At 40.0% G+C, this 25618-nt stretch overlaps 1 protein-coding gene across 4 annotated transcripts in view; it reads left to right on the plus strand.

The window, feature by feature from the left end:
- Positions 1–25618, plus strand: part of Prpsap2 (phosphoribosyl pyrophosphate synthetase associated protein 2) — a 37056-nt gene that overhangs the window by 1016 nt on the left and 10422 nt on the right. For 2 of the 4 annotated variants that reach the window (XM_003465220.5, XM_063242537.1), the window contains exons 2-8: positions 3754–3848; positions 4101–4249; positions 5389–5441; positions 7451–7517; positions 11343–11515; positions 13319–13434; positions 17982–18037. In XM_003465220.5, the coding sequence (XP_003465268.1) occupies positions 4131–4249; positions 5389–5441; positions 7451–7517; positions 11343–11515; positions 13319–13434; positions 17982–18037 (584 nt within the window). In that variant the 5' untranslated portion in view covers positions 3754–3848; positions 4101–4130. Of the gene's footprint in view, positions 1–3753; positions 3849–4100; positions 4250–5388; positions 5442–7450; positions 7518–11342; positions 11516–13318; positions 13435–17981; positions 18038–25618 lie in introns of those variants that run through there. The other 2 variants (XM_005001645.4, XM_013147614.3) reach the window with 2 other exon arrangements.

Genomic DNA, 25618 nt, shown 5'->3' on the forward strand with positions numbered 1-25618 from the left:
AGAAAAATTGCGATGAGCATATATCTTTTTTTCTTGGGATAAATTCCAGAAATTGGAAATACTAAATCAAAGTTCTGTGTTCTTTCCCTGGTACTTGATATGAATGGGTTCCTAAACAAGGCATGTTTACAATAGATATCTTCAAAATCTAGGTATTTGTGCAATTATCTGGACAAACTTGGAGTTCAGCAAGGTGTTGTGAAGGCTGAGAGACAGGCCACGCAACCTACTGTTGGATACAATTAACTGTACCCATTGCACCCAGACCAATCTCTGTTCGCTGATGCTTAGAGCAGCCTTAAGTTTCTTCATCTCATGTGCCCATGTGTAAAATGGTTTTAATTCCAGTAACTCTGTTAGTACCTGCCTTTTCATTAGCAAAAAAATTCAGTTCCATTTGTTCATCATTGCAACTCCATGAGATGAGATTTATTCAACATACATTTGGGGAGCTTCAACTGTGTACCAACTGCTGCTCTCGTCAGTCAGTATCCAGCAGAAAATGTAATAGTTTTTTTTTGAAAAGTTCTCTGCTCCTTGGACCTTAAATTATGGTGAGGGAAGATTTTTACCACACTTCTATCTTGGTCTGAGGCCCAGTAAAACCAATGGGCATGCCCTAGGCCTAGCAGCTAATGACTGAACGGCAAGCCCAAGTCTTCACCTCCTCCTGCCATCTTTAGATGGCATGCATATACAATAGATTTGTTCTTAGAAACCATATATTTCGTCAGCTGCAATATAAGTCACATCAGGATAACCCAAAAAAGAAAACACAGAGGGGTGATTCAGTTTGTGTGTATGTGCAAGGTGCTAGGTCTCTAACCCATTCACCCACATTAGGTGAATGCTGTAAAAGCCCCAGAGAATGATTTTTAACCAGGTGATCACTTTCAATGTGATCTCATTCATGAGTAACAGATTCTCAGATCTCATTCAAAGAGTATGAGTTGCTTTTAAAAAAGGACTGAGATTCTGTGGAAAGAATGTTACTTCCACACATATAAATCTCACGCATCTTAGAGAAAATTTAGGCTTAATGTAAAAGTAGTAGGGAAAAAGTGGAATCGTAGTCTCTTTCACATCATCTCTTAATGAGCCACCTAAAGCTTCACCCTGGTGATCATGATTCTAAAAGCTAACCTTGAAAACTTTTCTTGAAACTTACTGAAGAGAACAACTCAAATTTCCAACAAGAGAAAGGAAAGCAAAAGCTAAAAACAGTCTTATACTTGACCAGCTTGTGCAATGAAATAGACACAGCACAGCCATACCGACAGTCATTTCTAGATGGCTGCTTCTCCCTCACCATGCCATTTTTGAGGATGGTCTTATATTAGGGCTATTGGGTGAGGGTACCGGAGTGTTGAGTTTTGTGCTGGTGGTACAGAGAATGGAACCCAAGGCCTCTTGCGTGGTACGCAAATAGATCTACTCTTGAGCTACACCCTGAACCCTTACATTAGGATTCACTTACTGAATCTGGTATCTGGGGATTGGAACTTCTGAGACTTGCAGTCAAGATAAAGCAGGATTTTTGAACCATGAGTGATAAGGAATATCTTTAGTAAATATCCTGCAGAAGAGAACATGGCAAAGTGCTATCTTTGAGATAGGTCGAGGATCAGAGGCTATTTTGTAAATCTTCAAGGAAGAGACACCCAGTGTGGCTAAAGATCACAAAGAGAAGTCTTAAGGACTGTTCATGCAGGGGCTGTTCAGACTCTGAAATGATTCCTTGTCCAAAGTCCTACACGTAGGCTTCTGGCATCAGATTGATAGATGGGTCAAATTACCTCTTAAGCTATCTTATACCTAAAATGTTTTCATTGTGTTCCAAGTCCTCTCAAGAACACTTGTACTTTTAGCAGCTTCTGAAGGCTAAACTGTATAAAAAGGTGGTTGCCCATGCATATTACTGTACAGTAGTTGGTGGATGACCAAGAGACCAAAATCTCATGGAACCTGTTCTGTATGGAGGACACTCTGCTATCTGATAGGCAGGAATCTTAGTAGTGACCTGGTTGGGTTGGTTTTTCAGTTTGCATGGTTGAGGGAACTGAAGCTAAGAGAGTTAAAGTAATTTGTTTAAGGCCTAAGTCAGTTAGGAGGAAGTAGAGACCAAGCTACAAACATGACTTGGAACTCCAAATTCTGGAGAATTAGTTTTGTTTGTTTTCAGTACTAGACCTGTATGCTCTGTTCCTAAACACAGGGCTGTTGACTGAGAGGTGATAACAGAGAAAATGTGAGATCCCTTCCCACTCCAAATCTTGATTAAATGTCATTTCTTTCATTTACACCATTCACTGTGCCCTCATTCTCACCGGCCTTTGTAGTTGATGTGCTCTCAGGGACCAGCAAGCTTCTTTGGAAAAAATACAGATAATATTTTAGGCTTTGTGGGAAAGCCTATCATTTTATCCAAAGACAAGTTGTAAACAAACTTGACAAGTTTTTACAAAAACAAGATTTGGAGGAACCTGATTGGACTGTTTGCTGATCCCTGCTCCAAAGCCACTTTGCATGGTAGACACCATTGGTCCCCTTTGGTCTCTTTAGGGCTTTGGTCATTGTGCATACATTTCTGTTTGTAATGTTTAGACTCAGGGTAAACTGCATGATAGTTAATAAGTTTTTCTGTTTTGGAAATCCTGAAGTATTAGAGTAAGAATGCACTTTAGGGGCTGGGGATTTAGCTCAGCAGCATAAACTGCCTGCCTTGTGAGCATGTGGTCATGAGTTCAGTTTCTCTTACCAATTAAAAAAAAAGAGAGAAAGAAAGCCCTGTACAAGGCTAGCCCTTTGCACAGACTTGCACTTTCCTAGCCAGGTTGTGGGACAATGTACCAGCTTCCTGCAACCAGGTAGTTCCACTGCATGTGTGCATGTGCATAGGAGGCCTGTTTAGGGCAGTAACTTGTTCAAACATGGCATATCCATACCACGGAAGACTAGGCAACAGTTAGATGAGGCCTGTGTCTTCTAACCCAGGTTGCTGTAATATGATTGTTCAGTGAAGAAGTGAATTAAATATTTGTACTATATGCTAACAACATTGTATGTAATTTTTGTTCATTTTTTAATAGAGGTCACCTATGTAAATACATACACAAAAGGTAGAAAAGGCCTGAGGTGTCCAAGTCAAACAGATAGAAACCCTCACTGCTGTGAAGGACCCTGGAATTGGTGCTTTCACCATCATGTTTTACAAGGAGGCTGTGTTTGTGTTTTGCTTGAGTAACTGAAATTTAAGAATAACAAAAACAGCTCATCTTCAGCCCAATTTTAATTTCTGTTTTTTGCAGACCTGCTCCAAGTAAACATGCAATCAAAAAAAGACTGAGCTTGTGGCAGGGAGGCCCTGCCCCCCCACCCCCCGGCGGCTGGACTGTGGGCGTACTGTCCAGTCTGGTACCCTCATTGCCTAATCTTTAAGACTTGGCCCTGAGTGATTGTGACCTTTAGACCAGGGTTCTTTATATTTGTGTCCTGTGGCCTGTTATTAGTGTAGTCACTTAACTTTCTTCTGAGGTTATTATCTTGTGTTCCAGTTGCAGGAAAGGAAGATGACAAGGGCAGTTATACATAGTGACAGAAAGGGTGTCTGAGAGACAGTTGAAAGGCCATGGGGAGCTTTTTGGGAAACAAGTCTTACAGGAAAAGCCAAGTATAGGTGGGTTATTTTGTTTAAGGGACAGTCAGTTCATATCCTTGCTAATGGCTCTGCCATTTTTCTGTGTGTTGATCCAGGAGGACTTTTGTTGTCAGAAAATAAAGGAGGTTGCCCATTATTGACTTTAAGCAGCAAACAGTAAAACACTGAGCTCTTCAGCTCCACCTTTCTTGTAAGTTTATCATTTATTCACAGTGGTTATGAAAACTAATTACATCATTTGCTAACGTATTCGTCAATTTGGAATCCTGAAATACAACTGCATTTTCTATTTGTCTGTGTGATCTTTCTTCCTTGAATATAAAAGACACCATTATGATGAAAACTACTTTGCTTTAGCAAATGTTACTTGCTATTAAAAAGAATCCATTCAGGTATATTTTATATCATGTAGCAATTCTTAATACGTATTATATCCTCCTAGGCTCAGAATTGGAAAACCTAGAAGGTTTTGATGTTTTGTGTGGCACCACCTGAATTGGAAACCAAGATGAACATAACCAAAGGAGGTCTGGTGTTGTTTTCAGCCAATTCCAATTCATCATGTATGGAACTTTCCAAGAAAATCGCTGAGTGAGTTATAATTTCATCATTGAAATCTGTAATTATGTGGTGTTTTAAATTTGTTACTTGGGCTAGCAGTGACTATCAAGTTTAAACGCAGGTATTTTGTAGTTAATCTGTTATCTATATTATTAAGGGCTCACTTTTCATAAACTCTCACAACTCCTGCAGCAGATGTTTATGGAGTGCCTCCCAAGTGTTAGGCATTGTGTTTGAGCACTATTTAAGTATACCAAACAGTGATGTAAGTGTATAGAGTGTGAGAATAGTTTATAGCCTATAGTTTAGTATAATTTTAGATACATTTATTAAACAAATTTGAACCCCTGTTATATCTGATACTTTGATCTAGTCATTAGGGGCTAATGATGAACAGACCAGTCAAGATTCTTCCTTAGGCAATTTACATTTCAGTGTAAGAGCCAGGTACAGTATTCAAATCAAACATAATCATCAAGATGATTTTATGTAGTGATAATGCCATGAAAAGAGCAGTGTGACAGTAAAGATGGACATGGCAGGTTGTTCTGCCTTAGCCTGGGCTCCCCAGCTGCCTTTTAAAGTAAAGAGATGAGCTAGCTATGGTGGCACATGCCAGTAATCCCAGCACTGTCCAGCACTAGGGAGGAGGAGACAGGAGGATTGCAGTGAGTTGAAGGACAGCTGCTGGGAGGCTGAGGACAGCCTGGGCTCCATAATGAGCTCTGCCAACCTGAACTGCATAGTGAGTTCCCGTCTCAGAAAGAAAGGAGCGAGACGGGGAGAAGACTGAGGAAGGAAAAGAAGATGGTATATAAATTGAGAAACCTTAGATAAGCCACCAAGTGCGGGTCTGGGGACAAAGCAGGAGGCGGGATCACGGGTCCCAGGGCCCTGCAGTATGCAGGAGGAGGCATTGGTGTATGTCAGGAATGTGGGCTGGAGGGCATGAGGACCAGGAAGATGACTGGCAGGGCAGGCAGAGCAGGACTACATAGACCTTTAGTAGACATGGTGGAGGGTAGACAGGGCCTGGCACAACAGTTTAATATTGACTTAAATTCTGCAGTGAGAATAACTTACTTTTATAGTTTATGAATCATCCTTAAATAGAGATATTGGGTCTGTTCTGTTATCTTCTCAGCTTTCCCCCTCTTTCTCTTCTCTAGGCGGCTGGGGGTAGAGATGGGTAAAGTGCAGGTTTACCAGGAACCTAACCGAGGTGAGCTATCTTGGACATGGGTATCTTTAATGTTTTATGAAATATGGCATAGTGACTCAGGCTGTCGTTCTCCACCACTGGGACAGTTTGATTCAGTTACCCAGTTTCATTAGCAGGAAGTCAGGCAGCAAGATGGAAAGAATGGTTTATTTTAGCTCTCACTAATACTGACTAGATATATAATCCTGGTATAAGTCACATCGGGGGACTTGAACAGTAGTTTTTAGCCCTGATTCAATAAAAACTGCATAAATATATGCAAAGCTGCTGGTCAGCTGAATGAAAACATTTGCTCAGTTCTTAGTTAAATTCATGTTACCTTAGGCAGGGTGAATAAATCGTGTGTGTCTAGTTTTAGTTGGGTTTTTCTTTTCTTTCTTTTATTTATTTTTTGTTTGTTTGTTTGTTTGTTTGTCTTTTTTGAGACAGGGCTTTACTTTACTATGTAGTTCAGACCTTGAACCCATTTTATAGCCCAAACTGGCCTTGAACCTGCAGTAATCCTCCTGCCTCAGCCTCCCAAGTGCTGGAATTACAGGCATGCTCCACCATTCCTAGCTTCACTACAGATTTTGTCAAGAATTTAAATATTAGAGAGTTTTCAGGAGGCTTTGATAGAAAGGCACAAGTTTGTTTTTCCCTACTGATTTCTCCAGTGCTGCCTCCTGTCCCTCCAGGTCCTCCAAGTGGCTTTGATAGAGAAAAGTGTGACTGAAGAAACAGGGGAGCAGGGAATCTGAGGAACATTCTTCCCTAAGGGGGCTGATGAAAAAGAAACTACAGGGAGGGCTAGTAATGCAAGGCTTGGGGAGGCTGCTCCACTTGCCATGTGTATGATGGAGTGTTTACTTGGTGACCTTGGGCAGAAAGGAGGGAACTAAAATTTGTGGCATCCTGTCATCCCCAGATGCTGAAAAACTGACGTTAGCAAGGTATTAGAGGGTAGGGCTCCAGAAGCGGCAGCATCAAGAGTCAGATCCACGTCTTCCTGAGTCTCAAGCCCATTTTCTCCGCACCATACCACATTGTTCTATAAACGTTCATTCTGTTCTAACCAGCATTTTTTAAAAAGGAATGGTATCATGAACATCTATGTGTGTATGCACCACCTGAGTTCTATAGTTAATATTTTGCCATTTGAATTTATGTTTGTGATGCTATTTTTTGGAAGTAAACAGCAGACATCAAAATACTTAACACCTGGATATTTGACCACATATCTTCTAAGATTAAATCCATTCTGTTAACAGAAATAATGGTATCATTGTCACTTTTAAAGAAGTTAACACTGATGCTTTCATGATACATTAATCTGTCTTCACATTTCCCATTACCCTAAAAGGCCTTTGATAGCTGCTTGCCCCTGCCCTAGAATCCTGGTAAAGGAATCCAGGGCTTTATACCTACTAAGCGAGTACTCTGTAGTTTTATCTCCCCCGCCCCAGCCAAACTAGGATCCGTAGTTCAAGCAGTCTGGTCTTTATGTCTCTTTAGTCTTTCACCTTTTCTAGAACAATGGCTTCATCTCTTCTTCTGCCTATGCTATTGACTGTTTGAAAATGGTGTCTTATAGAATGTGCCATTCTGGTTTTATCCATTTATTTCCCTACAGTGATTACAGTGTTCTGAGAGTAGAGAAACTAGATCTTACTTCCCTTGTTACAACATCCATCATTTTGTACGTAAGTCCTCCACAGATGCTGGTTGTCAGTGAGCGTGTCATTTACATGTGCAGTACAGCCCAGCGCCCAGCAGTGTATGGCTCAGGCATTTCACATAGAAATGCAGTTAGTTCTCCCTTAAGCTGTCTTTTAAGCTAATGTATTTTTAAAGTGTGATCAGTGATATTGGGATGTTTAGTATCTGTTGTAGTACCTGATACTTAATGAATTTTGCAGTAGTTCCAGTTTCCATATTTTATAACAATGGGGACAATGCAAACATTTTGTGTATTTTTAAATATTTTAACTATATGGCCTTCTCTTCCCCTTTTTCCCTTTACCTGCCAGAAACAAGAGTACAGATCCAAGAGTCCGTGAGGGGAAAAGATGTGTTCATCATCCAGACTGTCTCAAAGTGAGTAGTGACTGGACAGATATGTTTGTGCTTTCCGAGGTGCTGTTTGTGCAGGAGTGTTTAGAATAATAAGAGCTGGCTAGCCAGGAAGAAAACCATAAAATTAGCTGATCTTTCTGATAAAACTGCTGACTATTATGTTTCTTTTTTGATTTTTTTCTTTTTTATATTTCCTTTCGTTCTGTCTTTCCTTCTTCTTGTTTTTCTTGGGGTAGGGTCTCACTGTGTTGTCCAGGTTGGCCCCAAACTTCTGTACTCAGGTGATCTCTCTGCCTCAGCCTACCAAGTAACTCAGACTACAGTCCATGCTACCATACCCAGTCTTTTCTGTGTTCTGGATGCATGGAAATTAGTACTAAAGTTTCAGAGTAGAGGCTCTTACTGGTAGGCCCATTAAGTTTCCCAACAATCAGTAACCAGATTTTTTTTTTTTCTGAGCTGAAGATAAACCCAAGGGTTTTGCACATTCTAGACAAGTACTCTATTGCTGAGTTACATCCCTGCCAGTAACCAGAATTTTGCAAAACTTGCAAGAAAGTACTTCTATTTCTGTCTTCCAAAAAGGGAGAGAAGACTGGGGGAAGGGGAGTTTTTTGGAAAAGTTTTTAAAGCTTTTACTGTAGATATTTAAAAGCAATCACCTTTATTATTTTGTTGCATAAATTAAATGAGCTGAAAAGAACAGACTGGACTGAGGCAATGTATGTTTTTATCAGTGTAAATGTCTGGAAAGTTGAGCTGAGTGTAGAAGATGCATTATGGAGAGCCCGCCCTACTTTTCAATCAGCATCACCTGGTGATAATCACATGGATCCCTGTTTCCCCCATGCCTTTGTGCCTAGAAAGTTCTTCACTCAGTACAGTTTGGGTTATTTGTTTCCTCTCTAATGGCCTGGTCATACCTTCAGGACGGATTTTTTAATTCAACAATGTTTCCCTTTCCAGTTCAATCCCCTTAAGGATGAAGGGGCTAGCCTGCAGGAACCCCAATGCTGGGAGGTGCAGGGTGTTCAGTTTATCCCTGTACAAGCCATGAGTGATAAGGAGCAGAGGCCTCAGTGCCCAACCTCCGCCAGGCAAAATGGGCTGTATAGTGATTGGAACTCATCCAGCCCAATCCTGCCCTCTATCTGTGAAGATGTAAGCGGGACAGAGTATACTATTTGATCAGAAGACATTTGAGAATCATAAGATATAGGAAGAGGACTTTTTCTGGATTCCTCTTATCTGCTTAATAGCAGAGCCTCTTTAAGGAAGGCATGTCATAAATCTCCTCCCTGGGGTTGAGTTTTCCAGCTCAGAAAGACTGACTTCTGGGATGAAACTAGAAGAAAAATTGCAGCAAAATAAGCAATCATCTAAACAGACGTTGTCAAACAAGTGTGTCCTGTCTCCTGTCTGCTCTCATAAGGATTTACCATTTCTAAATCATTTCTTTTAAGGGCCCTTTCCTCTCCTCTTCCCCTAGTAAGATGGTATATAAACCCAAACTCAATCATTACTTTGATACATATTTTCTGTGAGCTCTTGCTTTTGCAAGTGAAAGAACTGAGGCCTCAGAAAAAATTTTAACGTCTAGAGTGCAAAAAAAAAAATTTTTTTTTTTTTTTTTTTTGAGACAAGGTTTCACTGTGCAATTCAGGCTGGCCTTGAACTCACTTTGTAGCCCAGACTGGCCTCAAATTCACAGTAATCCTCTTGCCTCAGCCTTCCAAGTGCCGGGATTACAGGCATACACCACGATGGCTGTCTATATGCAACATTTTTAGCTTAGAGTCTGGATTTTTCTGCATGCTGAATATAGATACAGACATATATATAGATAAATAAAGAGGAGAAAAGTCAAATTCTAAAAACTTTCCTCTTGGAACAAATATACTTTCACCTAAATTATCTCTGTCTTGGTCTTACATTTCATCGGGATGAAGTCACAGAACCCCACCAGTCCCTGAAAGAGGGATGGTTGGTACCTGTCGTACCATCCACTGGTGAGCATGTGTGCCTTGTGGGAAGGCATGGCTGGCCTTTAAGTGGTGCTCTTGCTTCCTCTTCTGCTGAACTTTAGGGTCCTCAGCAGAGCTGGATGTGGGGTCACCGAGTGCTTGCTGCCCCATTGCCACTCTCTTGCTGCCCAGACTTGTACCTGGATCAGGTGCTGTGGAGGACCTACCTGGACCTGATCCACAACCCCAACACCAGGAAATGAGGGTGCAGACACAGGACAGTGCATGCCGCCCTGACTCCTGGGCATTGAGTTGTTTCCTCAGAGCCCAGTATGAGTCCAGAGAGGCTGTGTAGATTGCTGGGGAGACATTAGACATCAAACACTCAGGACTTTGGAAGGGTAATTGCTTATCGTTCCCATTTTCAAGACCTTCATTTTTTTATTTTTACTGATTTTTATTTCAACACTGTTGTCATCTGTTTTCCTATAATTCAGACCAGACTTTGATCATTTGAGTTGAGTGGTGGAAAGCCTTGTTCTTTGGTGCTCAGAGTTTAGGAGCATTGGAGTGACTTTATGCTCACTGTCAAATCCTCTATCTCATGCTTTCACATAGAATATTTTGCTTAATTTTTTTGTATTTTACAAAGGATAAAACAGAATAAAACCAATCAAAACAAACCAGTCTAAGAGATACAGGACTTAAGAACATTATGAAATCAACAATAGTTACCATAATGCCTTTTGATGTCTTCAAAATAGCTGTAGATAACTTCAGACATAGTAAAAATCAGACAAAACAGAATAGAATAGAAATAATAAAGACAAAATAATGAATGCAAAAATAATGAGTCAAAACTAGCCAATAGTAAATCCAGAATTGCTACCATAATATATCTTGCTATCCTTGAAATACCTTCTCCTGCCATCAGATTTAACATAAACAAAACAAAATAGAATATAACCCAACCCAGCAAAACAATGGAAACGATATAGGACCTCAAAACAAGACCATAGGGAATCAACAGTGGCCACAACCCTCAAACGGAGATCCCCTCTAGCTGCCACACTGCTTACTGCTATCCTCTGAGCCATGATCAAACCACCGACCCTAGACCTGCAATGTCAGTGAAACACCATACCCCCATAGGCATCATCACAGCCTGGGTTTCTCTGGGTCAGTCGGTCATCTGGGCAGGTGGGGGGTGGGGTAGTTGGTACTTGTTGTTTGCCAGCCTGCATACTGGAAGGAGCTGGTTGTTGCCAGTCCAGCAGTGGCCTGCGCATGGTGCTAGTCCCCAGACTGGGCTTGTTTGCTGGTGCGGCCATTGTCTCTCCCCCCAGTTCACAAATGGTGCTGACTCATGGGGAGAGGCTTAGGTCCAGCTGTTTCCAGTTCAGCAGTGGCCAGTGCATGGCACTGATTCCCAGGCCAGCCTTGTTTGCTCCACATAGAATATTTCCCTTAAGTCTGAGTTAATTCATCAGATGTCAGTCTTCTTGCTAGATAGCGATAGAAAACCTGCTCACCCAGATGTTTGTGTGTTTCATTTGTTTGGTCATTCACAGGTCTTTATGAAAGTTCTGCTCTGTTAGGGCTCCAGGTGTATAAAGTTCCTTTATAATCAAAACAGGCAAGGATCTAGTCCCTGTAGAGTACATTCTGATGGAAGAAGACATGGAAACCGGGATTAATGAATGAGCCTGTTTATCAGAAAGTGATAAGCATGCCAAGGGATTGGAAGTGATGGGGTGAGAGGGAAAGGGACAGACGGAAGGTGCACTGTAAAGGTGGCATTGGAGCAGAAGCTACTCCAGCCCACAGGGAGATCCTGCCAAGTGTCTCATACCTCTTGATGGAATTCTGTGTCTGCCTGCAGGGACGTAAACACTACCATCATGGAGCTCCTGATTATGGTATATGCGTGTAAGACCTCTTGTGCCAAGAGTATCATCGGTGTGATCCCCTACTTTCCTTACAGCAAACAGTGCAAGATGAGAAAAAGAGGCTCCATTGTCTCTAAGTTGCTGGCTTCCATGATGTGCAAAGCTGGTAAGACCTGTGGATCTTGGACAGCTATGGGCCTGGAGCTTTTATTTTTACTTTGGAAATTGCAAACCATTATCTTAACAAAATTAAAATTCCATAATAAAAATAGTGACACAGCTTTTAAAAACAAAAGTTTGCATAACATTCCCAGAGAGATATGTGCCAGGAACTTGAGGAGTGCCTCAAACTGTGGGTAGTACTGGGCCCTGTATGCAGGCATGACAGCACAGTGATAGTACATCTCATAACCAAGATAGCTGTTGAGTGACTAACAGATAGGTAGTGTATCTAGCTAACATGGATACATTGTGCTTGGCAGGACGTAGTGACAGGTATGAAATTTTATCGCACTACTGTGAATGATATGCACTTTAAAAATTATGACTCATACATTTCTGGAATTTTTCCATTTGATTTTTTTTGGACCACAGGCAACAGAGATTGTTGAAAGTACAGCCACAGGTAAAGGGAGACTACTTTAAAGAATTCTTTGTTTCCACCTCCCAAAACACAAGTGGTAATGGGTCTAAGTTTTTTTCATTTTTTCTTTTTTCTATGGTTCCACAGATGTTTTTTTAAAAAAAAATTTCATCAGTATATGTTTGCAATACGTAATAACTGTTTTCATTGTAGGGAGCTGGAAACATACATGTCACATCTCAATCCTTTTTACCTCACCTTTGCTGTCTCTCCCTCTATCCCTAAAGTCCGCAAAAAGTCTACTAAATACTTTATTTAAAAACTATATTGAGGGCTGGGGATTTAGCTCAGTGGCATAAGCACCTACCTTGGAAGCAGGCGGTCATGAGTTCAATCCCCGGTACCTATAAAAAAAAAAAAGACTATATTGAAATGACAATTTACAGCCTTACTGAAGTTGAAGGAGAAATCATTCTGAACTATAGTTAGCAACTATTTGTATCTTGGCTTTTTCCCTTTCCCTGGGACATATTTTATAAGCCATGAATATTATTCTGTGTTAAATGTTCTCAGGTAATAGCCTAACTATTGTCTCATTTCTAAATCATCATAGTTTGCATTGTCTATGGGTATTGTGTATGTGTTTACACGTTGCCATATGTCTGTGTTTGTACATACATGTATATGATTAGAAAGAGTACCTATCACAGTATTTGCACTAAGAGGAAAGATTTAAAAGCCCCTGCATCACTGTATTTTAACTGTAGAAAACAGTTTCTAGGGCAGAAACAAAATGTTTTAAAAACCCAAACCCCAGCATCAGTAGCTGCATACCTTGTTAGAAACTGTGACAAGCCCTCATGCAGAGGCCAGGCTGGCTCTCTAAGCCTTCTGGAAAAGATCCACCCTTCTCTTCCAGCCTTGCTCCTGGGTGGGTCACCAGGCTCTATTGGCTGCTCTTTTGGGCAAATACTACTTTTTAAATTTTTCATACTGAATTTTCCATGCTTTCTCTGGAGATCATTTCAGATATCCTTTAAGGATACAGTCTGAAAAAAGTTTTACATTTTCTCCAATTTGCAGGCTGGTACATCTTCAGATTGGCCTTGCCATACCTGTTAAGGAAACTTTAAAGAAAATATTAATCTGCCTTATTAGATTTTAGAGACATTTCTGTATTACTATCTTTGCTATTTCCATGGATATGAAAATAATGCATGTCATAATACTAAAAAGGTGGGACAGTAGAAGTGCTGGGGTTTGGTAAGGAATCAGTGGTTCCATAGTTACTTATTAATAATATTTCACCTTATATTGTGCTTATTTCCTGCAGCATGACCTGCATTTAAGCTACTTAAGACATTTGTATCTGCTTTACATTCAAAGGTCTAACTCATCTCATTACTATGGATTTACACCAGAAGGAAATCCAGGGCTTCTTCAATATTCCTGTTGACAATTTAAGAGCGTCGCCTTTTCTCTTACAGTACATTCAGGAAGAGGTGAGCTAATTCAGATGGTTTCATTTTAGTAATTCTGGTGATATATGGAGGGTATATGTCTTAGCTTTCTGACAGTATGACAAAATAACCTAAGAAAACAATTTAAGCTGGGGGTGGTGGTGCATGCCTGCAATCCTAGTACTCAGGAGGCCGAGGTGGGAGGGTTACCGTGGATTTGAGGCCAGCCCTGACTACACAATGAGTTCAAGGCGAGTCTGAACTATGTGGTGAAACCCTGTCTAAAAACGTCTCTAAAGGAGGAAGGGTTTCTGTTGGCTCTCAGGCTCGGAGGTTTCAGGGCGTGGTCAGTTGGCCCCAGTGTTATTAGGTGGTCAGGTGTGGTAAGGTGGCAGTGCCACGGTGGAAAGCCATGGTGAGGAAAGCTGCTTACCTCACTGCATCCCCAGCCCCGCCCTCCCTTTGTTTTTGGTTTCTGTGTGTGTGTGTGTGTGTGTGTGTGTGTGTGTGTGTGTGATGCTGGAAATTGAATCCAAGGCCTAGTACATGTAAGGCAAGAGCTCTACCCCGAGCCACATCCCCAGCTGTATCTGATTAATTGAGAGGGATTCTTTTTTGGAATGTTGATTACAGTTATATAGAAACAATACTGATTTTTGTGTGTTGCTTTGCAACCTTGCAACTTTGTTGAATTTATTTAGTAGTTTATTGTGGCATTTGTGAATTTTTTATGACTTTTGTGTAGATCATGTCACCTGCAAATAGACTTGATTCATCCTCTGTCTTTCCATTTTGGATTCATTTCTGTTTAGTGCCTACTGACTGGCTAAGGTTTCCACTTCAGTGTTAAATAGCAGCAGTGAAAAGCCAGCACCCTTGTTTTGATCCTGACTGTAGAGCAGTTTTCAATCTTCGTTTAAGTCAGATGTTACAGAGTTTTTCTTTTCCTTTTGTGTGTGTGTGTGTTTCGAGACAGGATTTCACTGTGCAGTTCAGGACAGCTGGGCTTGAACTCAATACATTGCCCAGACTGGCCTCCAACTCACAGCAATCCTCCTGCTTCAGCCTCCCAAGTGCTAAGATTACAGATGTATGCCACTATGCCCAGCAGTTGTAGATTTTTCTTTAATACTCTTTACTGTGCTGGATAAATGCTCTTCTTCCCTAGTTTTCTGAGTATTTTTATTGTGAAAGAAGATTGGATTAGTCAAATGATTTTTCTGTATCAGTTGAAATGAATATGTTTTACCCCTTTGTTGTCTTTATGTAACAGAGAGATGCACAGATCCCTTTATTTTGATAATATAGGGTCAGGGATTTAGCTCAGCACTGTAAACACCTGCCTGGCAAGTGCAAGGTCCTGAGTCCCCAGAACCAAAAATAAATAAATAAAAAATAAAGGGCTGGGTATTTAGCTTAGTGGCCTAAGTGCCTGCCTGGCAAGCGTGAGGTTGTGAGTTTGATCCCAAGTACCAAAAGAAAAAAGATAATACAGTGTCTTGCATTGATGGCTTTTTTTTCTCTCATGTTGGACTACCTTTGTAATCCTGGATAAATCAGGTTTGTGTGGCTTTAGACAGTCTCACTAGGCAGTCCAGACTGGCTTTGAACTCACTGTACAGTGTAGACTGGCTTTGGAATCTTGCACCTCCTCCCCTCTCAGCCTTCTGAGTGCAGGGATTGTACATATGTGCCACACCCCCAGCACTTGTGTCATTTTAATCACTTTGTTATTCTTTGACATAAATACTTTTGTGACTTACATTGTGCTTTTTAAATTTTTAATTTATATTGTAACTATTTTGATTTTATGAACTTTTTTCTTCACCTGAATTATGACTATTTAGTAAATTTTTCGAGAGAATTTCAATTTAAATATTGTATTTAAAAGATGGCAGTTTATAAGCTAGGCATGGTGGCAGATGCTTGTTATCCCAGCACTTGGAAAGCTGAAACAGGATTGCCGCAAGTTCAAGAACAGTTTGGGCAACATAGTTAGTTCAAAACTAGTCTGAACTGTGTAATGAGACCCTGTCTCATTAAAAAAAAAAAAAAATTCCTACAAATAGATGGTACTTTACGGATCTCTGAATTTTTTTCTAGTAAACATACAGGATTTTGCTACCTTCTAGCAATTAATAAAGGCCCTCATAGTGAAAATGAATTGAAGTACTTTTGAAAGAGAAAAATGTAACTACATAAAATTTTATATCTATATATGTATATTTCTCCTTATTCTCCTCCTTCTCTTTCTCCTCCTCCTCTTCCTCCTCCTTCTCTTTCTCCTCCTCCTCCTCTTCCTCCTCCACCTCCTTCTCCTCTTCCTCCTTCTTCTCCTCCTTCTCCTTCTCCTATTCTTCCTCCTCCTTCTCCTCCTCCTCCTCCTCCTTCTCTTTCTCCTCCTCCTCTTCCTCCTCCTTCTCTTTCTCCTCTTCCTCTTCCTCCTCCTTCTCTTTCTCCTCCTCCTCTTCCTCCTCCTTCTCTTTCTCCTCCTCCTCCTCCTCCTTTCTCCTCCTCCTCTTCCTCCTCCTTCTCTTTCTCCTCCTCCTCTTCCTCCTCCTTCTCTTTCTCCTCCTCCTTCTCTTTCTCCTCCTCCTCTTCCTCCTCCTTCTCTTTCTCCTCCTCCTCTTCCTCCTCCTTCTCTTTTTCCTCCTCCTCTTCCTCCTTCTCTTTCTCCTCCTCATCCTCCTCCTTCTCTTTCTCCTCCTCCTCTTCCTCCTCCTTCTCTTTCTCCTCCTCCTCCTCCTCTTTCTCCTCCTCGTCTTCCTCTTCCTTCTTTCTCCTCCTCCTCTTCCTCCTCCTTCTCTTTCTCCTCCTCCTCCTCCTCCTTCTCTTTCTCCTCCTCCTCCTCCTTCTCCTCCTCCTCCTCCTCCTTCTCCTTCTCTTTCTCCTCCTCCTCTTCCTCCTTCTCCTCCTCCTCTTCCTCCTTCTCCTCCTCCTCCTCCTTCTTCTCCTTCTTCCCCTCCTCTCTTCTTGACAGGTTCTCAGCATGTTCCCGAGGCAGATCTTGAACTTCTGGCCTTAAGTAATCATTTTGCCTCAGCCTCCTAAGTGCTGGAACTGTCACTGTGTGCCACCATACCATTTTTTTAAAATGTTAGTTTCTTCCAGAATTGTGTGCAGTCTCCCTGGTTGAATTCCCATTTATATGTTCCACTTGTGTACCTTGAACAACTATTTATAGGGGGACAATATGTATACATCAGCTAGTAATTAATTACTGTTTATTTCTTTTCTTTGAAAGTATGTACTATTTCTGCCTGTTTTCTATTTTGTGTTGTCTTTCTTTAAATAAAAGAGAAAATTTTTAGTTTCTTCATTCTTATATATAGCATTTTGAAAAACTGCTGCCTCTGATCCTCCCAGGTTGTCAAGCTGTATCATTCCTGTCACTCAGCTAACCAGCTACTGAGCTGCTTATTTAAACCATAACTACTATTTCCTAGATTTCTTTTGCATTGCAACTTTTAGTTTCGTTAAACATATAATTTCGTATTTTAACCTGTAAAGAGACAATAGATATTACTACAAAATGCTCTTATATATTTTAATAAAATTTCCTTGGTGGTGGAAGGATTTGATGATGTTTGATGTTTGGTGAGATAAAGAAGTACATGAGGTAGTTTGGAAAAAATTTCAAGCCTTCCCTTCACCCCTTAAAAAAAAAAATAGAAGTTGTAAAAATATATATCAAATTACTTAGTTTTTTGTTCATTTACTGAGCACTTACTATTTAGTGCTTTTTATTCACCAGGCCTTATACCAGGTGCCAGATGTTATTACTGTGTACGTTAAAATACATTGGTATAAATTGTCAGAACAAAGCAATGGGAAAATATTTCAGTAAATAACATAATTGTTAACAAAATGGTTAAACTTCAAGAATATAATTGAAAATATGGCCAAGATGAAGCCAGAAATAAAGTGTAGTGCTCAGCTTTCAAATATCTTCTCTATTCTCTGGACTTTAACAATGTGCATATTTGACCTTACTTGCCACTAGCACAGATTATTTAGCTTTTCAGCAGTAAAAAGTCTCAAAAGCATTAGATATTGTAGTTGGGTTTTTTTAAGGGCTCTTAATGTCTTTTTAAAAATAGCACGGGCTGATTATATTTACAAATTGATATCTTCAGCATGTCATGACTCTGATGTTTGGTCATCTGTTTGAACCACACTGATTTGGACTTTGACAGTTACTCTTAATTTAGTTTGGGTGAATATGAACCTTGTATTTGTACTTTGAAATTAACATGGAATTGAAATTCATGAGAGGACTTTCTAGTGACTGTTAAAGCATCTTTATACTGAATTATCAGTATTTACTGATCAAGAGATATGATCTCATCACTGATTATCTTATTTTTTTTAAAAAGTGTGTCTCATATTTTTGTAGTATTTTTTCCTATTTAGATATTTCTTCAGTTTCCAAAGGAAAAATTTACTTTGATCATCCTTTTTTTTTTTTTTTTTTTTTTTTTTTTTTTGGCAAAACCAGATGACAGTGTATGGAATATTCCTTGTTATGGATTATTGAAATAGCTTCTTAAGAGACACGGCCATAATCCCTGACCTCTTGTCTGTCACAGATCCCAGATTACAGGAATGCAGTCATTGTGGCCAAGTCTCCAGCCTCAGCCAAGAGGTAGGTAGGTGGGACATCGTCACCTCACCTTGGTTCTGCTTCTAAGCACAGTATCCCCAGATGAATTCCCAGCGTTCCAGAGAGACTGCAGTGGTTCACCCTGGTAGCCCTTCCTTCTTTTCCATGGACTGATTTTAAGATTATCCTAACTGGGAATGATGGCACCCATGTGTAATCGCAGCACTCGGAGAGACTGAGATAGGAAGCTCACAAGTTAGCAATTTAGCAAGACCCTGACTCAAAATTTAAAATAAGGCCCTAGGTTCAACCCTCCCCAAAAGGATTACCCTGCCAGCTTCTCTTATTACATTAATGTTTTAGCTCTCCACCCCATCACAGTGCCAGTCTGTGCCTGCCAGTCCTCCTCGCCATACCACTGCTCACTTCCCTCACTTCCACATGGGCAGCTCCTTGGGCTGCAAACTTGGGGCGTGAAACACTTATGGATACACTCAGTAGTTGTTTCCTGCCTCTTAGGCAAACTGACTCAGTAATTTATTAACAGAATTGTACCTAGCTGAGAAGCCACTTGTTTGTATGTGTTAAAGGGTAACATTTTATAAAACTGAAGCACTGTACACTGAGGTGTACAGAGCCATGTAACCACTGGACATGGGAGCAGAATATAATCAGTGTAAAATTTACAATTCACTAACAGTCTGTTCACAGTGTACTACACCTGTTTCTACTTTGAAACTGCTCATCGACAAAACACCCTGTACACATTATGAATCACTCCCTGTCCATTCTCCGTCCCCTGTCCTTGACAACCAGTTGTCTGCTCTGCGACAATGATGTGCCTGCTTTGAGTGTCTCATGTTAACAGAGTCTCACCTCTGTGGCTTTCTGTGACCAGACTGTTTCACTCAGTGTCCGTCCTCGGGGTTCACCCGCGTGGAAGCATGTGTCAGTGCTGTGCTCCTGATTGCATTCATACATCCTGGAGACTCTTTCCTATTAGCGCTCCTTTGTCTGGGCCTCTGGTGGCTGCCGGGGACAGTAACTACCAACTGAGTTGACACTGAAACAGCTTTTTAATTGAATTATTTTGTTGTCTGTTAGACCTAGGACCTCAAGCATACTAAACATGTGCTTTATTGCTAGCTACACCTGTGCCCTCTGGGTACTGTAGTTTTAAGTCCTCATACTACTGTTTGGTTTTTTAAAATATTTTATGTTTCTTTGCCAAGACTTTTTTTTTTTGCATAGCCTATTGTTACCATTTTTCCAAGCATGTTCCTTATTGCTCCTTGTTGCATTTTTCTAATGATTGTTCTAAAATCCTCTTCGTGTAATTCTAACATGTCTGTCATCTTGGTGTTGGCATCTGGTAATAAGCTTTTTTCATTCATGTTGAGATTTTCCTAACTTCTGGTACAAGGAATGATTCTGAAGTGAAATCTGGACATTTGGGAACTGAGGCTGAGTCTCTATGTCTAGCTTAAATCTATTTTTATTGATTTCTTATTCCTCTGGCAGAGAAAGCAGTAGTGGGGGCCTCATTGCTGTCCAGTGAGAGTGGCCCTAAAGATACGAGGGGCTGCGGGTCCTTTTGGGAGGAAATGGAAGCCCCATCTCCCCAAACCCTCCACTGACACAATGTGTGGGCCTTGTTACTACCAGGTAAAAGTGCTGTCCCCAACAGCCACATTAACAAGGGGATGCCAGCTTGTCTTGCTGAATTGGGGGTGGAAGTCCACAGTTCCATCTCTGTTGACACTGGCGGGGGAAGGGACAGGAGTACTCACTGCCTCCAACAAAGGGGTGAAAGTCCCTGTTCCTTGCCCGACCTTCTCACACTACCCGTCAGCAGTCCAGCACCTCATCATAGCCTGGCAAGCATGGAAATCCAAGCTGCCCTTGGCTGCTCCTGGTATGGGGGAGATGTGACTGTGGTTTTCCTGTGTGTTTGACTAGAGGGAGGTGAAGCTGTCATACGTCTTTCTGGCTCACTGGCCTATCTTCTTGGTCTTCTGGCTAGAGGGTGTTGGCTTGTGATTTGTGCAGACTACTGTTTGCAAAGCCAATTGTGAATGAGGAGGAGGAAGGAGCTAGTCTAAGTGATACCACACTTTTCCCAAGGACTACCGTTCTATTTGTGTGGGGTTTTTTCCTTGGAGAATTTCTTTTAATTTTCTTTTATAAGAAGCATTTCAAGTTAAGTGAACACTAAGTATTCGGGAGAAGGGGCTGGTTGTGCTGAGGATGGAACCCAGGGTTTCCAGCATGTTAGAAAGATGCTCGACCACTGAGCTTCACCTCTAGTCCCTGAATACTAAATCTTAAATTCAGAATTATTTGGTAACTTTTTATTAAAATGTCCTCCCTATTAATCACACACACACACAGATAAACTCTGTTGTGTTTGGTTATGTTGTGCAGTTCTGGTCCTGTGAAGGCTTACCATCTTTCCCTTAGAGTTATAAATTAAGATACCTTATAGACAGGATTAGGCTAGAAAGTGTTCACTTACATGCATTTGAAATTGTAATTTAAAATTTTATTTTTAAGCTGGGCGTGGTAGTGCACACCTGTATTCCAGTACTTGGGAAACTGAGGCAGGAAGATCTCTGAGTTTGAGACCAGCCTGAACTACATAGTAAGATCCTATCTCAAAAAAATATATATATATATATTTTAATTTTTTGCAATCCTGGGATGGAACCCAGGGCTTGGTGAATGCTAAGCAAGCACTCTACCATTGAGCCTTATCCCCTACCCAAGATTTTTAAAAATACTACACAAGAGTTAAACTACATGTAATGTAGTAACCCTTTCATGTTTTCTACTGAAAGAAATAAAAACACAACTTTATGAAGGTGTTTCTTGAAACAGAAGGATTTAAACATGGATTTAAATTTCTTAAGTACCTCCTAGGACAGGAGCAAAGCATTCTGTAGGTGTATAGTCCATGGGGAAATCTCCCGGGGGCCCTGGTCTTTGTGTCATGTGAGTGCCCAGGGTGTGTCTCCTGTGGGTAGTACTGATGAAGGTCAGTGTGATCCTGTTTTTTGTTTGCTTATAGCTATTATGAGCTACTAGGGAAGAACTTGTTTAGAATTTTTGGTGTTGAAAAACCAGGCCTGGGAGAACCCATGTGATCCTTAAGCATTTGAATGTTTACTATGCTTCAGGTGCTAGGATGGAAGGCAAAGTGAGGCCCCGTGTCCCACTCAGGAGACTGGGCCAGTGGGGAGATGAGTGTGCCGTGGGCCAGGAGCCCTGAAGAAGCAAGGGGCAGGGCGGTGAAGCAGAGGGGAGCAGCCAAAAGCAAATAGAGCAAAATGTGTACTGCAGTATCATTCATTCTTTAAAAGAAAGCTGCTGGTGGTTGTCAGAAAAGTGAGAGCAAGGAATATGGACAAGGATAAAGATCTCTTCATCATGGAAAAGGAGTTGGTTCTTCAAGAGGGCGTGATAATCCTAAACACTGAACTGAGACACAGGGGTCAACACGCGTGAAGCACACTGATAACTACACGAGGAAATTGGTGTACCCGCAGCCAGCAAGTCCATTACTCCTGCCTGGAGCAGACAGAACAAGTAGGAAGTCAGTCAGGCTCCAGAGGACTTGTCCAGCACTGCCAGCCTAAGCTCAAGTCAACAGTTTGAAACATCACCAAGGAACAATAGAATATCCATTCTATTTGAGTATACGCAGTGACTAAGATAGACCCTATGGACCATAAAACAAGCCTCATATTTAACACTAAATCATATAAAACAGGTTTTCTGAGCCACTGAAATAATTCTCATAGCAAAAGTGTAAGTCCTGAGTAACTAGTAACTAAATAACACATTTCTAGATAACCAGTGGGTCAAAGAAGAAATCAAAAAGAAAATTAGGAAGTATTTAGAACCAAATGAAAATGAAAACACATCAAAAGTTGTGATATGTTGCTCAACTCTGTAGGAGAAATCTATAGAACCTAAACACTTTTATTAGGAAAAAAATCTCAGACCAATGAAAAACCTCAGCTTTCACCTTAAGACACTAGAAAAATCAGAGCAAATTAAAACCAAAGTGAGGCTGTGGTATAGCTTAGTGGAAGAGCACTTGCCTAACATACACAAGGACAGGAATTTAATCCTCAGCATCACAAAAACAAACACACACAATCCCAGAGTAAGCTAAGAAAGGAAATAACAATAACTAAAGTATAAATGAATGAAATAAAAAATAAAAAGCAGCATAGAAAAGATATGAAAGCTAAAACCCAGCTCTTTGAGAATAAAATTGATAAGCCTTTATCCAGACTGGTTAGAGGGAAAAGAAGTGATTAGTTATCAGCCATCACCACAAGTTCTACAAATAGTAAAATGATAATAAGGGAATACTATAACAGTCTTACTCTAGTAAATTCTACCATGTAGATGAAATGGGCAAACTGCTTAAAAGATGCAGTTACCAGGGCTAAGTAACATGAATAGCCGTGTGTCTATAAGGAAATGAAATTGAAAACCTTCCCACAAAGAGGGAGGAGGGAAAAAGTTTTATTTGCACCATTTGGGATCAAACCAAAGGTTTCACACATTACACTACTGAGTTACACCCTCAAGACCTGCCAGGAAGAAAATTAAGTGGTTAATTCTACCAAACATTTAAGAAAGAAATAATACTAATTGATTCAGGCGTAATGGCATATGCCTGTAATCCCAGTACTCTGAGAGGCCAAGGCAGGAGGATTGCAAGTTCAAGCCTAGCCTGGAAAACTTAGTAAGATCCTGTCTCAAAAGTGTTTTTAAAAATAATAATCCTACCTAAACCCCAGAAAATTAAAGAATACGTTTGTACTCATTCTCTGGGGTCATTATTACCCTAATAGCAAAAGCAGAAACAGACATACAGGAAACCTAAGGACCCATATTCCTCACAAGCATAGATGTAAAAATCTGAAGCAACATTTTAGCAAATCAAATCCAACTATGAAAAGTTAATACATCATGACCATTTGGAGTTTTCTCAGGGGTGTGAAGTTAGTTCAACATTTTTTTAAATTAGTAAATAGGAAAGTGCAAATCAAATTAGCACTGAGATTCTGTCTCACTAAAGTCAGAATATCTATTATCAAGAAAACAAGAAAATAAATGCTGGCAAGGATGTAGGGAAAAAAGAACCCTTTAATAGTACTGATAGGAATCCAAAGTAGTACAGCCACTATAGAAAATATATGAGCTAAAACAAACCTTTCCTTTAAAAAACTAAAAATAGAGCTACCATTTGATCTAGCTATACCATTCCTTTGTGTATACTCGGAGCATTTAAAGTTAGCGTACTATAGAGACATCTGCGTGCCCATGATATTGCAGACAACCCACAATAGCCAAGAACAGAACCAGCTAGGCACCCATCAACAGATGAATGGATGGAGAAAATGTAGGTATATACAGTGGAGTGTTAATTCAGGCATAGGGAGCATAAAATTCTGTTAGAAGAAAATAAGTGTTTCTAGAGACCATCATGTTTAGCAAAATAAACTGGATTCAACTGTCAGATGTTCCCCCAATATGTGAACTCTAAAAAGGATGACCAGAAAGTAGAAAGGAGACTACAAGAGTAATTCCTCCAAACTACGACAGTGGGTGTGAAAGGGAAGGATAGGTGTGAGCAAAATACATTATATACATTGAAACCCACTCCCCCAAAATGGGAAACTAGTAGAGAGGACAGGGCAAAGGAGGTGATGGGGAGGAAAATGATCAAAGTATGTGTTATGCACAGATCTGCCAAAATGAACCCCATTAATCTGTATAGAATGAAAAAACTCAAGAAACATCTATTCTTATGCTACTTCAGTAAACATATCCCAAAAAAGGATATGAACCTGATTTTAAAAAATAAAAATATCTGTAATTGTTAATTGAACTAAAAAGGAAAAAACACCAATATCTCGGTAGACTGAAAAAAAATTTTGACACAGTTCAGCTTCTATCCTGATGAAAAGTAAGCAAGCTAAGAACTTCTTTATCTGGTAAAGAGGATCTGAAAGACATCCAGCTAACATTCCACTAATGGGAAAGATTGGCTACTACCCTCCGAGACCATAACCAAGGGAAGGATGTCTGGTCTTTCTGCTTCAGTCCAACTTGGTACTACAGTGTTTGAACAGTGCAGTTTAAAAAAAGTAATAAGGAATCCTGTGCAGAAAGAAAGCAAAACAGACCCATTTTGTAGGTGACTTGATGATTTATATAGAAAATCTTAACAAAATGTACAAAAATGTAATAAGAACTAATCAGACCTCAGTATACAAAACTCAGTTGTATTCCTGTATTCCAGCATCAGATAACAGATAACAAATTGAAATTTAAAAGACCGTTAAGATTGCTTAAAATTTTCTTGAACTCGGTATTTACTACAAAGCAACAGTAAGCATGATGGGATAAAGACAAAAAAGTGGATCAGTGGAACCGAAGAGACCCACATATATCTGAAGCTGATTTTCAGCACAGATGCAGAGAGTAATGCAATAGAGATTTTAAAGGAATGTGGTAGCTAGGCATGGTGACACACTCATAATCCCAGCGCTCACGTGCCTGAGGCAGGTGACTCTCCATGAGTTTGAGGCCACCCTGGACTACAGAGAGAATTCAAAACCAGTCTGAACTACAAAGCGAAACCAAATCTCAAAAAGCAAAAATCAAAGAAATGATGCTAGAATGATTGGATATTCATGTGCAAAAGTAATGAATTTTGAGTCATATAACACAAAAAAATCCACTTGAATGATAAAATATAAAGCTTACATAAAATCGATGACTTAGATTGACTAGTTGACTTAAATAAAATAGTATTTGTTTTGTAGTGTTCATGGTGTGCGAGGCAAGTGCTGTGCTACTAGTCTACATCCCAACCCTTAGTAAAGATTGTTTATGACAACAAAAGCAGTTCATAAGAGAAATAAATTGGTCAGTTGGACTTCATCAGAATCAAAAACTGCTCAGAAGTCATTAAGAGAATGAAAGGAAAAAATAGTAATTGAAAGAAATTACTGTAGAGCATGTGTATGATAAATTATATCCAGAATACATAAAGAATTCTGAAAACTTCCTAAGGGAACAAATAACCCAATCAAACTGGCTAAGGATAAACAGACATTTTAAGAAAAACTTCAGTTGGCAAGTAAACATGACAAATTGTTCAACTCAACATCTTTAGGAAAATCCAAATTAAAACTACCATGAAATAAGCACTATACACCTTTAGAGTGGGTAATAATAAAATGACTACCAAATGTTACTGAGCTATAACGACTATGGAAACACAGTGTTTTTTAAGGAGTTAAATACATCCCTATTATTATGGTACAACCATTTCACTCTTTAACCCAGGAGAAAGGAAGCATATTCTCATACAGAGACCTATACATAATTGTTCATAGCTTTTATTTATAAAAAACCAGAACTATCTACAAGTTGGATAAACCAATATATTCAAACAGTGGAATTTTAGCAATGAAAAGGAATGAACTATTGATAGTGTTACATGGATGACTCTCCAGAACACTGTATTGAAGAAAAGAACTCATAAAAAATACATATCCTATTCTGCTTGCATGACATTCTAGAAAAGAGACAACT

The sequence above is a fragment of the Cavia porcellus genome, unplaced genomic scaffold (assembly GCF_034190915.1).
Source record: "Cavia porcellus strain 051 isolate PalLab524CR breed Dunkin Hartley unplaced genomic scaffold, mCavPor4.1 scaffold_32, whole genome shotgun sequence".
Lineage (NCBI taxonomy): Eukaryota > Metazoa > Chordata > Mammalia > Rodentia > Caviidae > Cavia > Cavia porcellus.